The sequence below is a fragment of the Simochromis diagramma genome, unplaced genomic scaffold, assembly GCF_900408965.1.
Source record: "Simochromis diagramma unplaced genomic scaffold, fSimDia1.1 OVJJ01000612.1, whole genome shotgun sequence".
Classification (NCBI taxonomy): domain Eukaryota; kingdom Metazoa; phylum Chordata; class Actinopteri; order Cichliformes; family Cichlidae; genus Simochromis; species Simochromis diagramma.
The window spans coordinates 1,358,030-1,378,347 of NW_024387419.1; the positions used below are offsets into that span (position 1 = coordinate 1,358,030).

A 20,318-nucleotide genomic window follows, 5' to 3' on the forward strand; every position below is an offset into this window, starting at 1 on the left:
CCTCTCCTGCTGCTACTTCAATCATGAAACTGATCAGTGATCAGCTGATCGGCTTTTCTGTCGCGAGTCCGTCTCTCTTGTTTGTTTTTCACCCACTTTGCACCAGAAAGAGAAAACCAGCGGCTGAACAACAGCTTGATAATCTGTTGCTAGAATTTATTTAATATTACTTTCTACACCAGGATCTTTTTCTACGTAGCTGACGGCTGGTAACTGTGCAGGGGCGGATCTAGCAAAGTTTAGCAAGGGGGGCCGATAGGGCATGAACAGGGAAAAGGGGGCACAAAGAAATACTTTTCTTTCTTATTCTCATTTAAAATGTCTAGCTTTTAATCAATAATTATCTGAATCTTACACCCAAAGTTTTCATCTGATGTAAAATGTATAGAAGTCCATTACTGTATATAGTAACTATTAAGTCTAATATACCCTAGTAAGCTATAGTACTTTTTCCTTTGGGAAGATACCATCTGTGCAGTCTGCAGTTCTGTAGAAGAAAGATGTTGAATCTATTTAATTATTCTTGAAAAATAATTTAATTCTGTGCAATTTTTTTCACACTGCATCAAATTAAAGTTGATTACATCGATTAAGCATCATGAGGTGGAGGGTTTCTTATTTTGTTTTTTTGTTTTTGCTGGAAGTTTGCAACCCTATTAGTTAGGTTGCTTAATAATTCTACTAAGGACTCTTTAAAATACCAGAATAGGAAGGATTGAGTAAATTTAAGTTTATTAGATTGATCAGTTTTTGCTGAACTATGAAATATTTTGGGTGCAGTGTATTTTTTACATACAGGTATAACAGAATAGCTTTAGTGTTTGTTTGTTTTTTAACTTGAGTTTGAACTTATACAAAACACAGCAAGATATAAAAAAAAAAACAATTTTATTGATTAAAATACACTATATCGGATTCATATCGGTATCGGCAGATATCCAAATTTATGATATCGGTATCGGACATAAAAAAGTGGTATCGTGCCATCTCTAGTACACACTTTATACACTTTTCTCAGACAGGCATGAACATTTTCACACTTTTCTCTCTTGTTTAAACAATCTCAAAGTTCACACCTCTGTAGAAAAATAAGGCACCCGTGGTTGCGTCAACATTGTTGTGTTTGTTGGGGAGAAAACTTTCAAATATACAGTGCAGCACTTCAGAGTCACACTGCTAGCGATCGAAGATTTATGTAAAGTTGGCAGCTGAACACATTCTGTACTGTACAGGAGACACAGCACGAGATTGATTGACAGTGGTCTACAGCCAATCAGGATGCAGAACAAAAAAAAGCAAAATTGCACCCCCAAAAAATCTGCGAAACAGCAAGGGCGCGAAATGTGAACCGCGTTATAGCGAGGGACCACTGTATACATGTAGACCTTCTGTTATCACACTTTCTTTTGTCCTTTTTGGACGGAAACCTGAAGTAACTCTGAACGTCTTTAATTGTGTCAGCTTGCTCTGCTTTTCCAGACAGTCTGCCTCTCCCAGCTGATTTAATTCTCGCTGCATGTTTTATTCCTGCGGTGTGAGGCAGAGTTCAGCTGGCCAACATGGAAGTGTGAATGTAGCCTGTTAAATATCCCTGGATGAAAGATATTAAAGTGGCGAATCTGACTGTGTGTGTGTGTGTGTGTGTTTCTCTCTCTCTGTGCAGGTCGTCATGCTGAGGACATTTTCGGGGAACTGTTTAACGAAGCCAACAGCTTCTACCTGAGGATGAGCAGCCTGCAGGAGAGGGTGGACCAGCTGGCTGTGAAAGTCACCCAGCTCGACTCCACTGTGGAGGAAGGTGTGTGTGTGAGGATGTGTGTTTTTATTCTCTTTGTGTGTGTGTTTGCAGCACTATAGATTATTCATTGTGCTGTTAGAGAGCACTGACTGTTTCTATGAGTGTACACGTGTTCATGTGAACTGCTATTATGACTAGTGTGGGTGTGTGTGTGTTTGTGTGTGCAGCATTTTAATGGCTGTGCTGATGATTTATTGATGAGGGGTCTCTAGGCTCTTATATTATGCCCTGTGTGGGCTCCTGGTTGTCTTTGTGGGTGTTTGAGTGTGCGTTTGAGGTCGTGTGAGTGAGTGAAGGTGTGGCTGAGTCTCACCTCAGAGTAGCCTTTAGGACTCGACTTTTGGAGCTCGAGTTAATCCTCGGCTCAGGGTTGGTCGGGATAAACCGAGGCATCTGTGAGTCCTCGCAAAGGTAGAAGGCCATCTGCTTGGTGCGTGTCAACAAGCTGTTTCGCTTTCTTTGTGTCTGTCCGCCTCATGTTTGTGTTGGAGTAAACACTCTGAGATAAACGCATCTCTGCAAAGCTTTTAACCTGTGTGTGTGTGTGTGTGTGTGTGTGTGTGTGTGTGTGTGTGTGTGTGTGTGTGTGTGTGTGTGTGTGTGTGTGTGTGTCTCCCCGGCACTATGGATTATTAATTGTGTTGTTAGAGAGCACCGACTATTTCTATGAGTGTACAAGTGTTTATGTGAGCTGCTATTATGACTAATATGTGTGTGTTTGCTGTTTGCACAGTGTGAGTCAGGATCTTTATCTCCATCATTAAGCTTCAGTCTGTCTCTGAAGGTCAATTCTCTTAATGCAGTAATTGATAGGCCTACACACACACACACACACACACACACACACACACACACACACACACACACACACACACGGGGAGTTCTGTGTGTATGTTCTTTTTTAAAATCTTTGATCTCTCTCAGACGTTTATTTATCCTCCTGTGTCTCTAACCTTTTTTGTCTCATCTTTTCTTCCTCCATCCTCTCATGTCGGCCTCTCTGTTCCTTTTGATTTGGCTCAATTTTCTCTCCTTTTTATCCTTTTCCTGCCTTTCCTGTTCTCTCCTCCTCGTCACTCTCTGAGAAGCCCTCATCCCCCTTTCTTTTCTTCTGTTTTCCTTGTTTTCTTTCCCCACTGTGTCTCCCCGCTATCCTAGACTCCTGTTCTTCCCCTAATGCCCTCTCCTCTCCTCTGGTTCCAATTTCCTGTTTCTTTGTTTCTCTTCCTCCTCCCCTCAGTCTTTCCCCACCTTACTCCTCCCTTTTCCTCTTTCTCCTCTTCCTCCTGTTTGTCTGGATATATATTTTTCATCTGTAGCTCTTTGCATCTCTCTCTGTCTGTGCTGATACTGCCGAGTCATTCTGCAGCACGCCGGCCTCAGACAGCGTCAGAGAGAGCAGCACAGACGAGGATAAAAGGAAAAGCTCAGCACTCTTCTGTCTTATCCTTCCCTCCCCTTATCTCGCCTCCTCCTCCTCCTGCTCGCCTCCTCACACTTTTTCCACCCTCTCTCTCTCGTCTCTTTCTGTCTCTTTCTGTCTCTTTTTACCTCTTCCTCCTCTTCCTCCTCCACACAAACCATTTCTCAGTCCTTTAATTCCTTCGTTTCCTTTTCCACACATTCACTCAAATTTCTTTTCTGTCTCATCATGTCCCACTACTCATTTTTCCACCTCCTTTCTGATTCCTCGCTTCCTCTTCATCATTGCTTCTTTTGTGCACCACCCTTTTTTCTTCCGTACATGAAGAAAGGAAAGGAGGAGAGAAGAGATGGAAGGAGGAAGGAAAGAAGGATTGCGAGAAGGAAGTGAGGAAGAAATGAAAGCAAAGAGAAAGCAAAGAAAGATGATCTAAGGTCAAAAAGGAATGAAGGGAGGTAGGAAATAAGGAAGGATGGAAGAAAAGTGAAAAAAGGGGGAAGGAAGAAGAATGATGGATGGATGAAATGAAGGTGGAAGAGAGGAACAAAGAAAAAAGGGAGGGAGGAACAACAGTTAACAAGGAAAGAAGGAACAAGGGACAATATGATTGTTTTTCTATCGCACACACAAAGGATGGAAGGAAATAAGGAAGGAAGGTGGGGAAGGAAGACAGAAAGGCAGAGGGAGCAAGCAAGGACAGGTAATAATATGACTTTTTGTAGTGTACATCAAGAAAGGATGGAAGGGAGGTAGGAAGGAAGAGAAATGAAGGACAGGAAGTGGCAGAAGGAATATTATTTCTTTCTAGCGCACAGGAAGAAAGGAAGGAAAGAATATTAAAGCAGGAAGGATAAAAAAAGGAAGAAAGGAAAGCAGTAGTGAAACTGAACAGGTGGCTTATTTCAGACAGCAGAGGGATCAAGCATAAGATAAATAAGGATTATTTTGAACAGAGAGTCATGCAAAGCTGCTCTAACAGGGCTGGAGCTGAAACTAACAGGTTCTCTTTAAATTAAGACGCTCTGTCTGTGCAGTGAGGATGCACAGAGAGAGCATGCACGGAGAGAGCGTGCACGGAGAGAGCGTGCACGGAGAGAGCGTGCATGGAGCCTACAGGAAGCAGCACGTCCCTCCAGACAGTAAAGTGATTATAAATTGTTCACATAAATCCAAATAACTCTAAATTCAGAGGTTAGGTCAGTGCAGAGTTCCTTAATCAGTGTGTGCATTACATGAATGTGGTTATTAATGGTGTTTAACACAGTTTATGCATGTGTATGTGCAGAGAGGGAGGTGAGTGTTAAAAAGGGCTGGAGAGGAGAAAGAGGAGAAGGAGAAGAAGAGCAGAGAGAGCGAGGTCTCTTTGAAGATGTGTCTGAATGAAAGTTGCATTAGCTGCGAGTTTTGTGGATTATTCATTTGGCCGTAGGGAAGGAAGCTTAGGGAGGAATGATCAAACAGACAGGAGTGTGCTCTGACTGCACACACACACAGATCAAACGGCCAGTCGCCCTTTGGTGTCTGCAGGCGGATTTTTAAGCTAACCATAGATTTTTCAGTAATAAAATGTGTCCATACAAACACAGACATGCTGCGTCAGTGCACAGAGCTAATGACAGGAGCGTGTGTGACACTGACGTGGTTTAAACTGATCGTATAGGACACTGATCACGCCCTGATCGTCTCTGTGTGTGTGTGTGTGTGTTTAGCCATCTGCTAGATCCTGGATAGCACTGCAGCGGTGATAAATCTCTCACAGGATTGACACACATACATGTCGGATTTTACTCCGACGCTCTCTCCCTTTCACGTTCTGACACTTAACACACCGCCCAGCCTCCTGTTGTTGTGCAGCCACAGTTTGCATGCGTGTGTGTGTGTGCGATGCTTGTTAAGCTGATGCAACAAGCTCCAAGTCTAATCTGACCCTGCTGTCCTATTATTTGTGCATGCGTATGTATGCGTTTGAGTTCAAACACCGTTTAAGCTGTATGTTCTGTATCAGTCGATATGCACACGATGTGCGTGTATTTGATCCGTTTATCCGTTTTACTTCTAAAATGATCGTCTATAGGTTGCAGAATCGTAGCAAACAAATACACACATATCCAAACGGTGTCTGTTTAGAGAAGCATCTGCTGATAAGTATGTACTCCAGGAATTACTTGACAATGAAGTGTTCTAATTAGACGTCTTTGCCTCGTAGCATTTCATCTCCTGCCTCTCTCAGCAGTTTCCTACATTTACCACGCCGCTTTTCAACGACCGATAAACCCATAAATCTCAACAAGGTCAGAGCTGCGTGTGTAAAGTTACCATTGAGGGTCGATAGCTGCTCTGAGTGTTTTATGGCTCCTGCTTGAGCAGCATGTGCCGTTTTATTTGTCGATGGAAAGGTCGAAACGATGAGGTTAAAGTGAAGTGCAACAGTTTGTATACTGACGGGGTTTTGGCGAAACCCTGCTGGGCTGGTGGGCGGGTGGACACCCAAGTTTGTGATTGCGGTAACTTAAGAACGAGACGACTTGCTAACATTCTGGGACGAGTTCAAATCCTGGCGAGCTTGACCTCACAATCAGAGGTCAACTGCTAGGATTTTCACATTTATACTACATGTGCATCTACCAAGAGGCTGATGGCTAGTATTATTATTAATATTAGTATTATTATTTTCTTTGATTAGTTGCTAACCCCTTATTTCCTGCGTATGTTTTAAGGCAAGAGAAACAAAATACAGATTCTTCATCCATCCATTCTCTTCCACTTATCAGAGTTATAAATTAGTCAAACAAATAAAGGAAATTCGTCCAAATTCGGTGTGAATGGCCAGAGTTGTCCCAGCAGCCTGCTGATGTGTTTTGGAAAAAATTTGGGGACTTTGAAATGTTCTTTTTATAAATTCTACGGCTTTTCCTGCTGACAAAGACCTCCCCCACAGCCATTTAGTTAAGTAATTGGAGATAAATTATGTGAATTTCAGGAGCGGGACCACGCCTCCAAACACGCCTCTTCCGGGTCTTGTCTATATATGACCCCCCCAGTTCTACAAGCTGTTTGTTCTCGTTTTCGTGGCCCACCCTAGTTCCCCCTTTTTTCAGTTCTTTCACTTCTTCACTTCTCATTAGTACATGAGCCCAGGAGCCGACACCAGTCCCTATCGAGGCCTTCCCCAAACCACAGCTCAATTCTTGATTAAGCCATTCGCCTTTACCTGCTAAAAACGCTGCCAAACCTAAAATGAGGACATGGGCAAAGTTCCTGTTTTTTTACTATTAAAGAAAATCTTTCTGTAATTTTACACATTTGTCATGTAGAAAAACTGAGACGTGTTGTTGAAATTTGTCTCATCTTGTATTAAGACATCTCAGGGTTTAAATGTGTTGTTAAACTTCTTTACACTGACAAAAAGGGGGATTTCGCTATCATATCATAAATCATAAATAGAAATTTACATAAATAAATTGCACAAAACATTTTTAAGCAATAAATTGAAAAATAAAATACTGAATGTAGCAAATGCGATACAAACTAAAACTCATGTATGCAAATTAATATTTAATTTATTTTTTAATGTTTTTTATTTTATTGTCATTTTCAAAAATTTGAATTTTCTAGCAGTTGTTTCATGATTCAGGTTTTAAAGGTTTAAAATATGAAACATTCGCACAAATCTCACGTGTCCGGTGTTTAAAGGACTCCTGGAATAACCAGAGCCCCCTGGTGGCTGGTAGAAAAACATATTGGCCAATCAGAAGCTGCACACGCACTGAGAACGGCAGATGTTTGCATATTTATAGAGTCTAGACTTCATAAAAAAGCAGATCATCTTTATTTAATGAAGAACTCCAGCAGACGCACGCTGTCATTCAGCCCAGAGCATGTGACGTGTGATGTAATGGTGTAGTGGGTATGATTAATGGGAAGTGATTAGATGCATTTTATCTGTGAGCAGTGACACAAGATTGATTAACTCCACTGTAGGAAGCTAAAAAAAAAGAGGAAAATTATTATTTTCTGATGATTATCTGTTTTTATTTTTCACTTGGATTATCCGTAATTGTCCTTAAACTAGATTTTAAAAAGTTTATTTTCCAGGTTGATGTTTTCTTTAGTCACTCCATCAGACTGAAGCTTGAATTAATTGGCATTAAAAATCTGCTAAACTTGTGCTAATTTTTTCTAAGAGCCCTAACAAGAGATTAGGCTCTTTTTCTCTTAATGCCACAAATCCTGGCTTTGATTCATGCGTTTAAAAAAAAAATCGAGGGTAGAGGAGAGTGATGCATATGAAGGAATTAGTGGCTGAAACCGGCTGTTTTGGGGGATTATGATGTCAAACACCAGTGTTTGTGACTCTGCCGGCTTAATCGCCGTGTTGTTGTTTTTCATTCTGTTTGCTTGTCATAATTTAATGCTGTCCTCCTTCTCTGTTTCCAGTTTCTCTGCAGGACATCAACATGAGAAAGGCCTTTAAGAGCAGTACCATTCAGGACCAGCAGGTGGTGTCGAGGACCTCTGTGCCCAACCCTGTGGTGGAGATGTACCACCGCTGCGACAAACCTCCACCACTTAATATTCTCACCCCCTATAGGTCAGTCTTTTAGCCTCTCTGCCAGTATTGATAATTTACCAAGCTCCGCTGTTTTTTTTTTCTTAGTTTCACTTCCTCCTCCTCGCAGGGATGACAAGAAGGACGCCCTGAAGTTTTACACCGACCCCTCCTACTTCTTCAACCTGTGGAAGGAAAAGATGCTGCAGGCCACTGAGGACAAGCGCAAAGAGAAGAGACGGCAGAAGGTACGATGTGTGCGCCGAACGAGTGTTTGTGAGCGTGCGCTGTATGTTTGGGTGTACGTCACCGTGGGTCTGGAAACAGTTAAAGAAATTCATCTTCTGCTTTATTTTGCGAATTTTTATTTTCCTGCCCGGTGGTGCCATCTATGCTGTTATTTCAGTTTCATTTCTCTCTGACTGTACTCTCCATCTAGCTTTGCTTGGTTGTTTAATCGGCTATCGATGCAGCAGCAGCTGAGCAGGCCGGTTATCCAGAGACAACAACGTGATCGAGGGAGAACTTATACGAACGTCGTATTTGGCTGTAGTTACATACAGTGTAAAACTCTTGAGACACCACTCATTGCTTTATATTTTTCTTCCAAGCAGCCAGACCTTTAAGTGCTCTTGAGTAATAGTCCTCCAGGCTTTCTGAAGGTCTTTCAGAGTTCTTCTTTGGACATTGTCTGCTTTTTCACTCATTCCAGGTTCCACAACTTTCAGTCCAGTTGTGGAACCTGACCATTTTTAGAGGATTTTGTTTGTTAGATCAGCGGTCTCCAACCTTTTTTGCGCCACGGACCGGTTTATGCCCGACAATATTTTCATGGACCGGCCTTTAAGGTGTTGCGGATAAATACAACAAAATAAAACTAGTACCGGTACCGAAAAAAAGAAGATTTATTCATAACACACGTGAAAAGACCCAGGAAAACCGAGTTAACGGTACAAACGATAACAAAATAACGCTGAAAACCGATAAAAACCCTGAAAACCATACATTTCACACCTGAGCCTCAACTCTCACGGCCCGGTACCAAACGACTCACGGACCGGTACCGGTCCTAGGCCCGGGGGTTGGGGACCGCTGTGTTAGACCACTGAACCCTGACCTATGAATCATTCAAGAACAGAAAAGGCACCTAACTCAAAAAGTGTTTTAGCATTAATCAGCAAGACCGTGGCTAATAGCTGTTTCACCTCGTCCTCTCATATTGTGTGCAGTGTGTCCCTTAAAAAGTTTGAGGAAACTTGACAAGTGGAAAGAAGAAGAAGAAGTGGCGAGTCTAAAAATATATATCTATAGCAGATGAGCAGCGTCTGAAGCTGTGTCCCAAAACCTAGGCCGCATCCTTCGGAGGACCCGGCCTTCGCGGTCTACGTGAGCCGGGTCCTTCGAAGACCGAAAAGCCCGGAAGTGCGAGGCTGTGAAATGGGACGGTCTAGCCTTCAAATTTACGTCACCGCTGTCTCGGTGGAGTCTAATAAACTCAGCTGTCTGCTCCTTGCTATCTAAAATATAACAGGACACGACCGTCTCACACTTCTGTTTAATCAGTTTTGATTGAAAACCACCCGAGGGATTAATCAAGTTTTATTTAATCTAATCTAATAACTTTAATCTCAGCCAAAACGATTTACTCCCCAACAAGTAAAACACTGAAAAAGCTAAACAATAAAGTTTTTAAGTTATCTGAGTGACTTATATATCATGTTTAACCTGAGTAGTGAAAGACGGCGGGGGTCTGAAAGCGATGAAGCCGGGAGTCCGCTGTTCTCGCCGGCTCGAGTGACCATTGAACCCCCCCGTTAGCTATCGAGCGGGTGGGTAGCAGACGTCTCCGAAAACGTCGGAGCGCTTTTGCAAATATGCGATATCGTGATAAACTGAGCAGATATTTGAAGTTTACACAGCTACTTTCTCGCCTGAAAATATGTTAAAAGTTTATTTTGTGACCCAGAAAGATTAATAACAGTAATATTAAAAAGTTAGTAGCGGCCGCCATTGTTTGGAAACTGGAATTGGCTGGGCCGCGCTATGAATTCTGGGATATGGTGGGCCAGGAAGGACACACCCGGCCCATTCTTCAAATCTGGGGAAAAGGAGGACTACGAATTTGGACAGCCTTCGTCGTGTCGCTGTGACGTAATCAGTCTACAAATGTGGCCTCAGGAGGATGCAGCCTACGTTTTGGGACACAGTTTGAAAGTCATGTCTTTTAGAAACAGGAAAAAAATCCAGCGAAGACCTGACACGGCCCTGAGAGATACATCTGGGCCTTCAACTCATATACTGTTCACTGAAGCCTCATCAGAAATGGTCTCAGTGGAAGGGTGGCTGTGTGTGGGCTGAGGTATGCCAGATTACACAAGAACTGGACCCAAAATCAGTGACAACAGATCTGATGGAGTGATGAATCTGAATTTGAAAGTTTTGATTCAAATCCTGGAGGCTCTGTCGTGGTTTAGAGCTGCAGTGTTTTTGGAGATCTTGTCAAAATCGATGGAATTATGAATGCAAAAAAGTACCATAAGGTCCAATACCATCCAGCAAACATCTGATTGGATAGAAAAACACACAGTGGAACAATATCAGTCATGGATTGGCCTCCCCAGGGCCCGGACATCAATTTTATTAAAGCAGTTTGGGATCATCTAAATTCAGAAACATCCAAAGACGAGCTTTAAATGTCCTTGAAGAAGCTCTCGGAACTATTCCTGAAGACTGCTTAAAGAAATTACAAGAACGCTTCCATAAGAGAGTTCTGACTGTGCTGAAGAATAAGAATATTTCCCATTTTCCTACAAAAATGTAAAGAAACCAGAGGTGACTCAAGTCTTTAGCACACTACTGTACGCTCACTTCCTGCTGGATTTAACTGAACTGTGTCCTGCTGTTTTAAAGTAGTGCATTCAGTTTACAGGTCTGTGCGCTGGTCTACGTGAACACCAATAACCTGGAGCACTGAAAGGAGCTCCAGCACACCACCATTGCTCTCGTTTATTAATCCATTCAAACTAATAGGAACTGAGCTACGAGTATTTCAGAGCTGAGCTTCGGTGGTGTTCCCCTTCACACTTCCTTTGGCGCTCTCTTCCTTTGTTGGTGATTGTAACCGCTCAACAGCTGCTGCTGCATGTGTTTGCTGCAGTTCTGTCAATATTTCTGTTGAATTTAATGCTGCTCACATTTTTCTGTTCCCTCCCTTCGACCTGGAAACCATGCAGAACCTCCCCCCCCCCCTCCCACCTCTGAAACAACGCAGCTTCAGCTGTTACTCAACAGGTCTGAGAGCCCGAGCAAGCTGCAGGAGGATGGCTCCTCCACCTCTATCCTTTCCTCCCACAGCGCCTCCTCCTTCGTTTCTCTCTATCTTTAGTTTCCTGGCCTTTGAAGACACCCCCCACCCCCTCCTCCTCCGCCTCCTCTGCTCAGTCTAACGCACCAGCTTGTCTTTCTCCCATGTTTCCATAGGGCTGTCCGGCCCACCCTGACAGGCCCCACTCCAGACAGGCCCAACCCAGGAGCCCCCTGTCCATCTCTGTAAGACAACCCCGACCCCTAACCTAACCTGCCCCCGTTCTGCCCCCCCCCCCCCCCCACTTCCCCTCCCTCCACTTCCTCCCCACACATCCCACTAGCACACATCACAGACTCACCTATCAAAGCAGACATGTCCTAACACCATTGAGACACGCTGATACACATGAAAGTACTAAATAAATGCCAGCACACATGCACACACACACTCCCTCCTGTTTGTCTGTGTGTGTGTGTGTGTGTGTGTGTGTGTGTGTGTTTAATGTCACCTCAGCTTAACACCTCACCGTCTTGCTAACCCTCCGTGTTTGGTTTGGTTGCTGTCCTGTGCTCCCACAAGTTTTGGCTCTGTCATCTGTACTGGTGTTTTTGGTGTTGCCGAATAGTGACTGGGTGGTGCTTAGACTGTGTGTGTGTGTGTTGGGGGCTGGGTCAGTGTGAATTTACCCCGTGGTGAAGGAGCTGGTGATGGGGTTGAGCTTTTTTATATTTCCCTTTACACAGTAAATAAATAAATAGCCAACAGCTGAGTTTCCCTCTGCTCCTCTGTCTGTCTGTCTGTCTGTCTGTGTGTCACTCGTAGGAGCAGCAGAGGCAGGTTGAAGACCCGAGCAGAGAAGTGAAGAAGGTCAGTAATCACTTACTAAGTTTATTATTAATGGTCATTTAATTAGAGTTATCAACGTTCCTCTGAAACAAGAGTAAAGCAAGCGGTTAAATCCTCTATACAATCATTTAATGAACAGTTTTTAACAGAGTATAAAGCAGATCATAGTTTTGACAGGTGAAGTGAACAACGCTGATTATCTCTCCATCGTTGCAGCTCTTAGTGGGTGGGATATATTAGAGAGAAGATGAACAGTTTATCCTCAAAGTTGATGAGTAAGAAGCAGGAAAAATGGGCAAGCATAAGGACTAGAGTAAGTTTACCAAAGGCCAAGTTGTGATGGCTAGACAACTGGATCAGAGCATCTCCAAACCGCAGATGTTGTGGGTTGTTCCTGGTCTGCAGTGGTCAGTGACAGGGTCATGAACGTCCAAGGCTCACTGATGATTGGGGAGCGAAGGCTGGCCCGTGTGGTCCGATCCAACAGACGAGTTACTGTAGCTCAAACTGCTGAAAAACGTTAATGCTGCTTCTGATAGAAAGCTGTCAGAATACACGGTGGACCCCTGTCCACGGCCAAAAGCACCAACAATGGCAATGGTGAGTATCAAAACTGGCCCATGGAGCAATGGAAGAAGAAGTCCTGGTTCCTTTACATCACGTGGATGGCTGGGTGCTTACCTGGGGAACACCTGGCACCTGGATGCACGATGGGAGGAAGGCGATTCCGCAGAGGGCGTGTGATGCTTTAATCACCTACCACCTACCTAAGCATTGTTGCGCACCATGTACACCCTTTCATGAAAATTGTACTCCCTGATGGCTGTGGAGTCTTTCAGCAGGATAGTGCAACAATGACTTTGATCTGCTGACCTCGCCTCTAAGTTCCTCAGATCTCAGTCCAGTGAAGAATCTGTGGGATGTGCTGGACGAACAAGTCCAACCTATTGAGGCTCCATCTCACGTCTCACAACAGAACTTAAAAGATCTGTTGCCCCTTGTCCCAAACTACTTTAGCAGGCTGGAAGAGACACTGTGAAATATAAAAAGCACATTAAGGATTCCAAATTGGGCAGCTGGACCAGTGAATTGAACAGAAACATATTGATTTAGCGTGACAGTCCATTTAGCACAAGGTGTCAGTACATTCAGTTCAATTCTGTAAACAACCATCAAATACAGAGGTCAGGGGCCAGATACGATACTGAACTGTGTTAAGCTTTCAGCTGGCTAGCAATACAGCTAACCAATATAGGAACAGCATGTGTCATTATCTGTGATTGGGATTAGCGGTTATCTTACCACTTAGGCCTGAACCTAGTCGCTAAGTCTGTTATCAGTTTGTAGATCAAAGGGGTCAAGTTAGCAATCACGCTTAATCTGTTTGTAATAATCAGCTGGTTTGGAGACAGGTTTTCTATGTGCTTTTTTTGGAACTGAGTAAACACTTGCACATTTCAAAGCACGTTAATGTCCTTAAACATCAGTCTTTTCGTACATATCTCCTCCTCCTTAGACCCCAAATGACTCCGGGCTCCCCGACGTTTGTGGGAATATTGTGTTTCTTTCAATTTAGTTTTGATTTCCATCGTTTACACCCATGAAAAATCGCTTTAATTCAAATTTACTGGCTTACTAAGAGTAATTTGAACCTCCTCCTTCATTTACACTGATTCTGCACTTTAGCAGATGTATTATCTGAGCTGGTCTTATACAGTCATCCTAACTGCATCTGTAACATCAAGAACTGATGAAGAAGAAAATAAATCACAAAGCTGCTTAGAGCCAAAGAAAAGTGAATTTGCTGGTAAAATAATTAATAAAAGTGGAATAAAAAGAGCAGAGACCACATTGTTAGTGTGGAGAGCTCTTAATCATTTTAAAAGGCATCTTTAGTAAATGCTGCTACTGGAGTAGAGACAGTAAAAATCTATTTTCTATTAGTAGGGTGCAATACAGGTACAGCTGTTCTAATGCTCCGCTCTAAAGGTAGTGACTGTGAAAGGATTGCAGGAGAATGATGTAATACAGCAGCTTAATCTTTCTAAACTCCATTACTATAATTATATACATATATCATTTTACCTGTAACTGCAGTGTAACATGTCCGTTTCTCCCGGTTTAACCTTGAAGGTGCGTAAAGCTCGTAACCGACGCCAGGAGTGGAACGTCCTGGCCTACGACAAAGAGTTCAGACCAGACGCCAGGCTCGCCCCCTCCCCTTACCACGGCATGTCCTCTGAAGGCTCACTGTCCCCAGATAGCAGGTAAACACACGTGTGCACGCACACATACATTAGCTATAAGTGAGGTTTGTCTCTGAGGTCCTGTTTCCTGTTCTAGTTTATGTGTACAGTCAGTGTTTGAGGATGGGCATTGGATGAGTGTTTCTCTCATCCTTTAAAGCCTATAAATACTATTCATATACTATAAATAGTACACAGTAAGCTGGCGTTGTTACACAGCCACTATAAGTGTCACATAATTTAAGCACATACCTGCTTAATACAGAGATTTAAGAAGTGCCAGCTTACTGTGTCGTTTACAGCTCTGTGCTGCCCTCTTCTGGCAAATGTAGTGCAGAGCACCTGGATTGCGTCACAGCAGGTTGGAGGAAAAGATGAGGTTGACTTTCATTAGGGACTGAAGTCACTGCTGTGGCAGAGCAGGAAATAATACAAGGAATAGAAAATCTAACATTTCTGTTATTATCATGATTCACTGCTCCTTCCTACCTGCCCTCTAATTTTCATTTACAACCCTCCAACAGATCAATGGCGTCCGACTCCTACCCAGCCAGCCCCAACCACCCCTCCACCCAGGCCTCCAGCACTGTCCACCCCGCCGACCACCACACCAGGGATCACCTCAGTGCCGCGGCCCAGACGCAGTCACTGGATCGGGGCCTGAGGCCGGCCAACCAGCCCCCAGGAGCGGGCGGTGCTGCGGCAACAGGTCGGCACGTGGCCTCCCTGGGCCGAACCCCCTCGGGACACGGCGTCCAGGCCGGAGGAGATCCGACAGTCAACGGGCCGAGGCAGCAGTCGGTTAAGGACTACCGCGCCGCACACGGGTTTGTTTTCTGCGTGTTATTGCTTGATCTGTTTTACGGCTTTGTTCGCGTTTAGTTTGTTTCTACTCATTAAAAATCTTTAATTTACTTCTTTCCATCACCAGAGGGCAGCCCTCCACCATCCCCGAGTACTACATCCCGCCGGCCCCTCCCCCCCCCCCACTAACCATCCCTTCTGCCCAGACCGCCTTCGACTCCACCAACGCCCCGCCCTCCGCCACCTCCGCTGTCCCCCCGATCTCTTCCACCCTCTCCCGTCCCTACTCACCCTCTCCTCCTCCTCCCCCAGCCAACTACGTGCCCTCCCCCTCCCACCCGCCTTCAGGCGCACCCCCGGCCGCCCCTCCTCCTCCTCCTCCGGGAGCCCCTGTGGGCCACCAGGCCCACCCATCACCCCCGCACGCCGCTATCGGTCAGTCAGCTGTGGACGGGGCACCTTCGACGAGGAAGTCCACCATGCTGGGGATGATCCCCATGAGCGACGCCCGCTCCGACCTGTTGGCGGCCATACGTAGAGGTGAGTGCGTCTGTATGAGGAAGGGACGCACAGGGTTATACCGACTTATTAGCCCCCACATAGAGCAGGGCAGTTAACACAGCTACGTTTCATTTTGGTTGCTTACAAACAAATTTATTTCACAAAAACTACCAGGATGGATTAGTTTGAATAACTGAAAAATGCCTTTGCATCCAAAATAGTTTGATTTTGGTGGAACAAACACATAAAGAAATTTTAAATGTTTTAAAGGTTTTACACTATAAAAAAACCCCAAGAATTTACTTAAATTTCTTAATAGAAATTATCTTTTTTTTGTTAACTCCGCCCTTCCTCTGCCCCCTCCAGGTATCCAGCTGAGGAAGGTGCAGGAGCAGAGGGAGCAGGAGGCAAAGAGGGAGCCCGTTGGTAACGACGTGGCCACGATCCTGTCGCGTCGTATCGCAGTGGAGTACAGCGAGTCCGACGACGACTCCGAGCTCGACGAGAACGAGTGGTCCGACTAAAAGAAGAAAAAACAATAGAGAGATGAAGCGGGGAGAGTTAAAGGGGGAGAAATGTGACGCTAAGTTGAAACTTAAGGGGTTTGGTTAGTTTTAATGTTCATCATCAACTAAAAAAGTCTGATTAAAAAAGAATATCAGTCATACATTTCTCACACACCTGTTTGTGAACTTAAACCAGAGAGGTTTTTGTGTCCAGCCACCCAAGGCGTATGGCACAGTAACCACACACACTGTTTCAGCCCCACATCTGCTTATTTTTAACCTTTAACAACACTCAGTACTCAGCAGCTCCCCCTCCCCTACACGCTCTCTTAGCAATATTACAGGCTCTGTGTGCAGGTGGGCCCCTGGTGAGTATGGGGGCGACGTGTTTACAAAACACAAGGTATATAGCACAAGACAAACTAATTATAGTGCAATCTTAACTCCTCTGCCAAATGTTGAGAAAGGATTTATGGAAACGAGTAAGGATAATCAGGGAAAATAAAGAAAAATAGCTTATTAGCAGATAACTCGCTAGCTTTCTGGGTCATGCCTGTTTATGAAACACGCACACCTTCCTTTGGAGACACTGACCATTTGAGAGTTTGGCTCATCAGTTGCTGTTAGTGATTGCAAAAAAAATTCAATGCAATTACCAGGTAACCACCTTTTTTTTTCTTCTGAGGTTTTTACTCCAGTGTGACTGAGCCACTAGCGCACTAAGGAAAAACTAATGGGGTTGGATTAAGTTACAAAGGACGTATGAAATTACATTTTTAAGAAAGCATTTCAAAGCTACACAGCCATAAACAAGTGCTAGTTAGCTGTTGGACGTACATGCTGTACACTCTGAGTTTTGGGCCTACCGTTAGTTAGTGAGGCCTTCCTGACTGTTACAATGATACAGGGAGAACGTGCAACATCGACACGTAAAGTCACAGAAGAAGAAAGATTAGGGGGTTTAAACACGAGGTCTCCCCCTGCTGGTTGAAGAAAGACTCCAGCTTTCATGTTGGCTTCACTTTTCAGACCATTAGCTGGGGCCATCTTTAATATACAGATTATGCTGGTGTGATATTTCTACAGTTGGGACATGTAAACAAACCTTTACCAGTTCCAGTGTTGTTGGGCCACCGATGAGCAGATAATCTTATTCTCAAAGCCAGATAATATGCATTAATATATTTGAGCCCTCTGGAAAATGTTCTTCGACATGATTATACAGCTCTTTTAAAGAGGTCCTGTTCATAATATCAAACAAACACACGATCAGCAGCATTCGAAATGCTCAGAGTAATATTTTATGTCACAGGTGTGTTTATGAGCTCGCAGTACGCTGGCGTTAGCTTACAGGCAGAAACTACACAGAGAAATGTGGAAGCTGGCTCTCCAGGTACGTTTTGGGTACAAAAGTGATTGGAAAGCCAAACTCTCAAAAACAAAAAAAGGGGTTGGGTCAGTGCATTTCCTAAACTCATACCTTCTAACGTTAGAATAGTGTGATGAAACTGTGATAAAAGACTCCACCCACCCAGGATGAAGCTGGTGTGGGAAAACAAGCGCCAGCAGCCTCGTTCGAGTTTCCCTCTCATTGAATAATTGAGCCCCATCTGCCCAGTCTGAACAGTGACTATCATGAAATTAGTTTTTGGTATTTTTTGTATTCGTTCATAAAGTGAAGCCTGACATTTCAGCCAGTGACTGTGTGCTGTGCTCTTGGTCTTATTATAAACGCTTCCACACTTAAACCACAGCTGGAGCAGCTCTCACAAAGCCCAAGGGTCAAAGGTCATGTCCACTCCTTCACTCGACCCTGGGTCAGCACTGCTGTCTGTGGAGGCTTTGTGAACGCAGCCCCTGGACTATAAATACATAAATGTAAGAGGCTCGCGGCAGTAATCTACAGTATATTCTCTCTTCTCTGTTTTCGGTATAGGTTTGGCTAATCCTCGGTATGAGCTGGTTGGACTGTAGTGTTTTTATAATGTGCTTTTTCTTTTTTCAAACGTGCTGCAGTGAGTTGTTCACTTTGATTTATTTTAGGCTTTTCTAACTGTCCAGGCCAGGATGAAGGTACCAGATAAAACAGGTATATCACAGAAGCCACGTAAAGGGTGATCTTTTGTTATTATTGTTACCAGATTGACCTTTAAACATTATCCTGCAAAGACAAATTCTAATATTGGTTTAATTTTTCTTTTCAGTTGATTAATTTCTTTGTTGTTGTTAATGCTGCAACCTTTAATTGCAAAGCATTGTGGGAAGTGGAGTTCTACTCCTCCGTGTGCTAGCACTGCGGCAGAGATATTAACCCAACAGCGTTTCAGTCGGTTTTTAATTTGTGAGGAAAACGTGCGCTCTGAACAGTTTCTGATATTCAACGGTCCCACCTAACCAAAAAAAGTACAAGTGTACATGTGGAAGATTACATTAAAAGGTTTGCTCTACAACTTTTAGATTTGAAAAGTTAAAGGTGAAAATAGTTTTTTCAGGCTGTTAAGAAGGAAAGTGATTCATGAATCAAGGTGCATAATCGTGGATTCATGGTTAGAATTAAGCTGTATGGTGCAAAAGTCTTGAGTCACCTCATTTTTTTTTAATATTTGCTTCCAGGCAGCGTGGCTTTCTTGTAAATTTTGAGTAACAGTTCTCCAGACTTTGTGAAGGTCTTTCAGAATTTTCTTTGACATTGGCTGCTTTTTCACTCATTTTCAGTTCAGTCCTTGTACCTGAGCAGAGACTTAACACTGAGCTATGACTCATTCAAGGATAACTTTACAGATAATTTTAAATTGTATCTTTAGGTACTTTGTAATTAGCAACCTGTTGCAAAGTTTTAATGGTTTTAATTTTTCTTGCTGAATCTAAGAAAAATTGACAGATAAATAGTATTTTTGTCTAAAAGTCAGAAATAGGAAAAAAAATCCAACAAAGACCTGACACAGACCTGAGAGATGCATCTGAACCTTCAGATGATCCGTCTACTGTTCACTGAAGCCTCATTAGAAATCAGTGGAAGTGGAAGGGTGGCTGTCAGGAAAGGCTGAGGTATGTCAGATTACACAAAAACTGGACTGAAAATCAGTGACATCTGATGGAGTGATGTAATAAGGTCAGAGTCTGCAGACATCTGTAAAACACGGTGGAGGCTGTGTTACGGTTTGGAGCTGCATCTCAGCCAGTGGTTTTGGAGATCGTGTCAAAATTAATGTGAATTGTGAACACAGAAAAGTACCATTGGTAAATCATTCAATTGGCAGCAACTTAATTTTTAACATGACAATGACCCCAAACACACTGCCAATGCAGTAAAATCATAACTGGATAGAAAAACACACTCAATGAAACGCTATCAGTCATGAATTGGCCTTCTCAGAGCTCAGATCTCAATATTGTTGAATTTGTGTGGGATCATCTAAAGACAGCCAACATTCAAAGAAGAGCTTTGAATGTCCCTAAAGAAGCCTGGAGAACGACTCCTACTTAAAGAAATTACAAGAAATATTGTCTAAGAGTTCAGGCTGTGCTGAAGAATAAAGGTTGTCTCACCAAATATTGACTTTTAAGTCTGTTAGAATTATCCAAAACTCAGTTTTTTCCTTATATGCTGTATTTACATGTATGTTTGCATGAAACTAAGGTTCTGCACCTACTTCCAAAATGCAAAAAGATGAGGGATGGATCAGGACTTATGCACAATATTGTAGTAGCCTGAAAATATGACAGTTTTGACTAGCCGGCCATATTTAGCTCAGAAAAAAAGGGGCGGGGGGGACATCAGTGGACATGTGGTGCTTGGTGGGACTCCACATTTGTCTAAATTGTACATTACAGCTGTTTTCTTTAATTGTACAATCACTAACGTCAATGTCTAATTACTCTTGCACATGTAAAGTGTTCAGCAGCATTCGGCCTAATCTCGACCTCCATATCTCCTGCTGTAATAATCGAATTCGGTATCTGAGACTGTTCAGACTGCTCAGTACTTTCACCTTTACCTGTGCAGGTTTATTCCCAATAACGACATGATTCTGAAAAAGGGACAGGGCTCAAAAGTAGCTTTTAATTTTTTTGTTCTTGTATATAAACTCAATTAACTCAACAACTGCACTCTGCTGGAGATTCACAACTGGACTAAAGAGCGGACAATGAGTGGACAGGTTCTCGGTTTTCTCCCTGAATGTTTAGAATAAGATTTAAGGATTTGTGCCAAGGCCTGCGTTTATAGACATTATTACTGAAGCAAAAAAAAGCACATATGAAGAGATAGAGAGTGGATTTGCAACAGACCTGGCCAATATTTACCGAGAATTAAAAAAAAAAAAAAGGGAAGAAGGT

At 43.3% G+C, this 20,318-nt stretch overlaps 1 protein-coding gene across 3 annotated transcripts in view; it reads left to right on the forward strand.

Annotated features, from left to right (window-relative positions):
• Window positions 1–20,293, forward strand: part of zgc:109889 (uncharacterized protein LOC553542 homolog) — a 55,480-nt gene extending 35,187 nt beyond the window's left edge. For 2 of the 3 annotated variants that reach the window (XM_040012531.1, XM_040012532.1), the window contains exons 3-11: window positions 1,664–1,798; window positions 7,659–7,812; window positions 7,901–8,018; window positions 11,251–11,319; window positions 11,900–11,944; window positions 14,057–14,190; window positions 14,694–14,996; window positions 15,101–15,513; window positions 15,841–20,293. In XM_040012531.1, the coding sequence (XP_039868465.1) occupies window positions 1,664–1,798; window positions 7,659–7,812; window positions 7,901–8,018; window positions 11,251–11,319; window positions 11,900–11,944; window positions 14,057–14,190; window positions 14,694–14,996; window positions 15,101–15,513; window positions 15,841–15,998 (1,529 nt within the window). In that variant the 3' untranslated portion in view covers window positions 15,999–20,293. The remainder of the gene's footprint in view (window positions 1–1,663; window positions 1,799–7,658; window positions 7,813–7,900; window positions 8,019–11,250; window positions 11,320–11,899; window positions 11,945–14,056; window positions 14,191–14,693; window positions 14,997–15,100; window positions 15,514–15,840) is intronic. The other variant, XM_040012533.1, reaches the window with a different exon arrangement.
• Window positions 20,294–20,318: the final 25 nt, after the last annotated feature.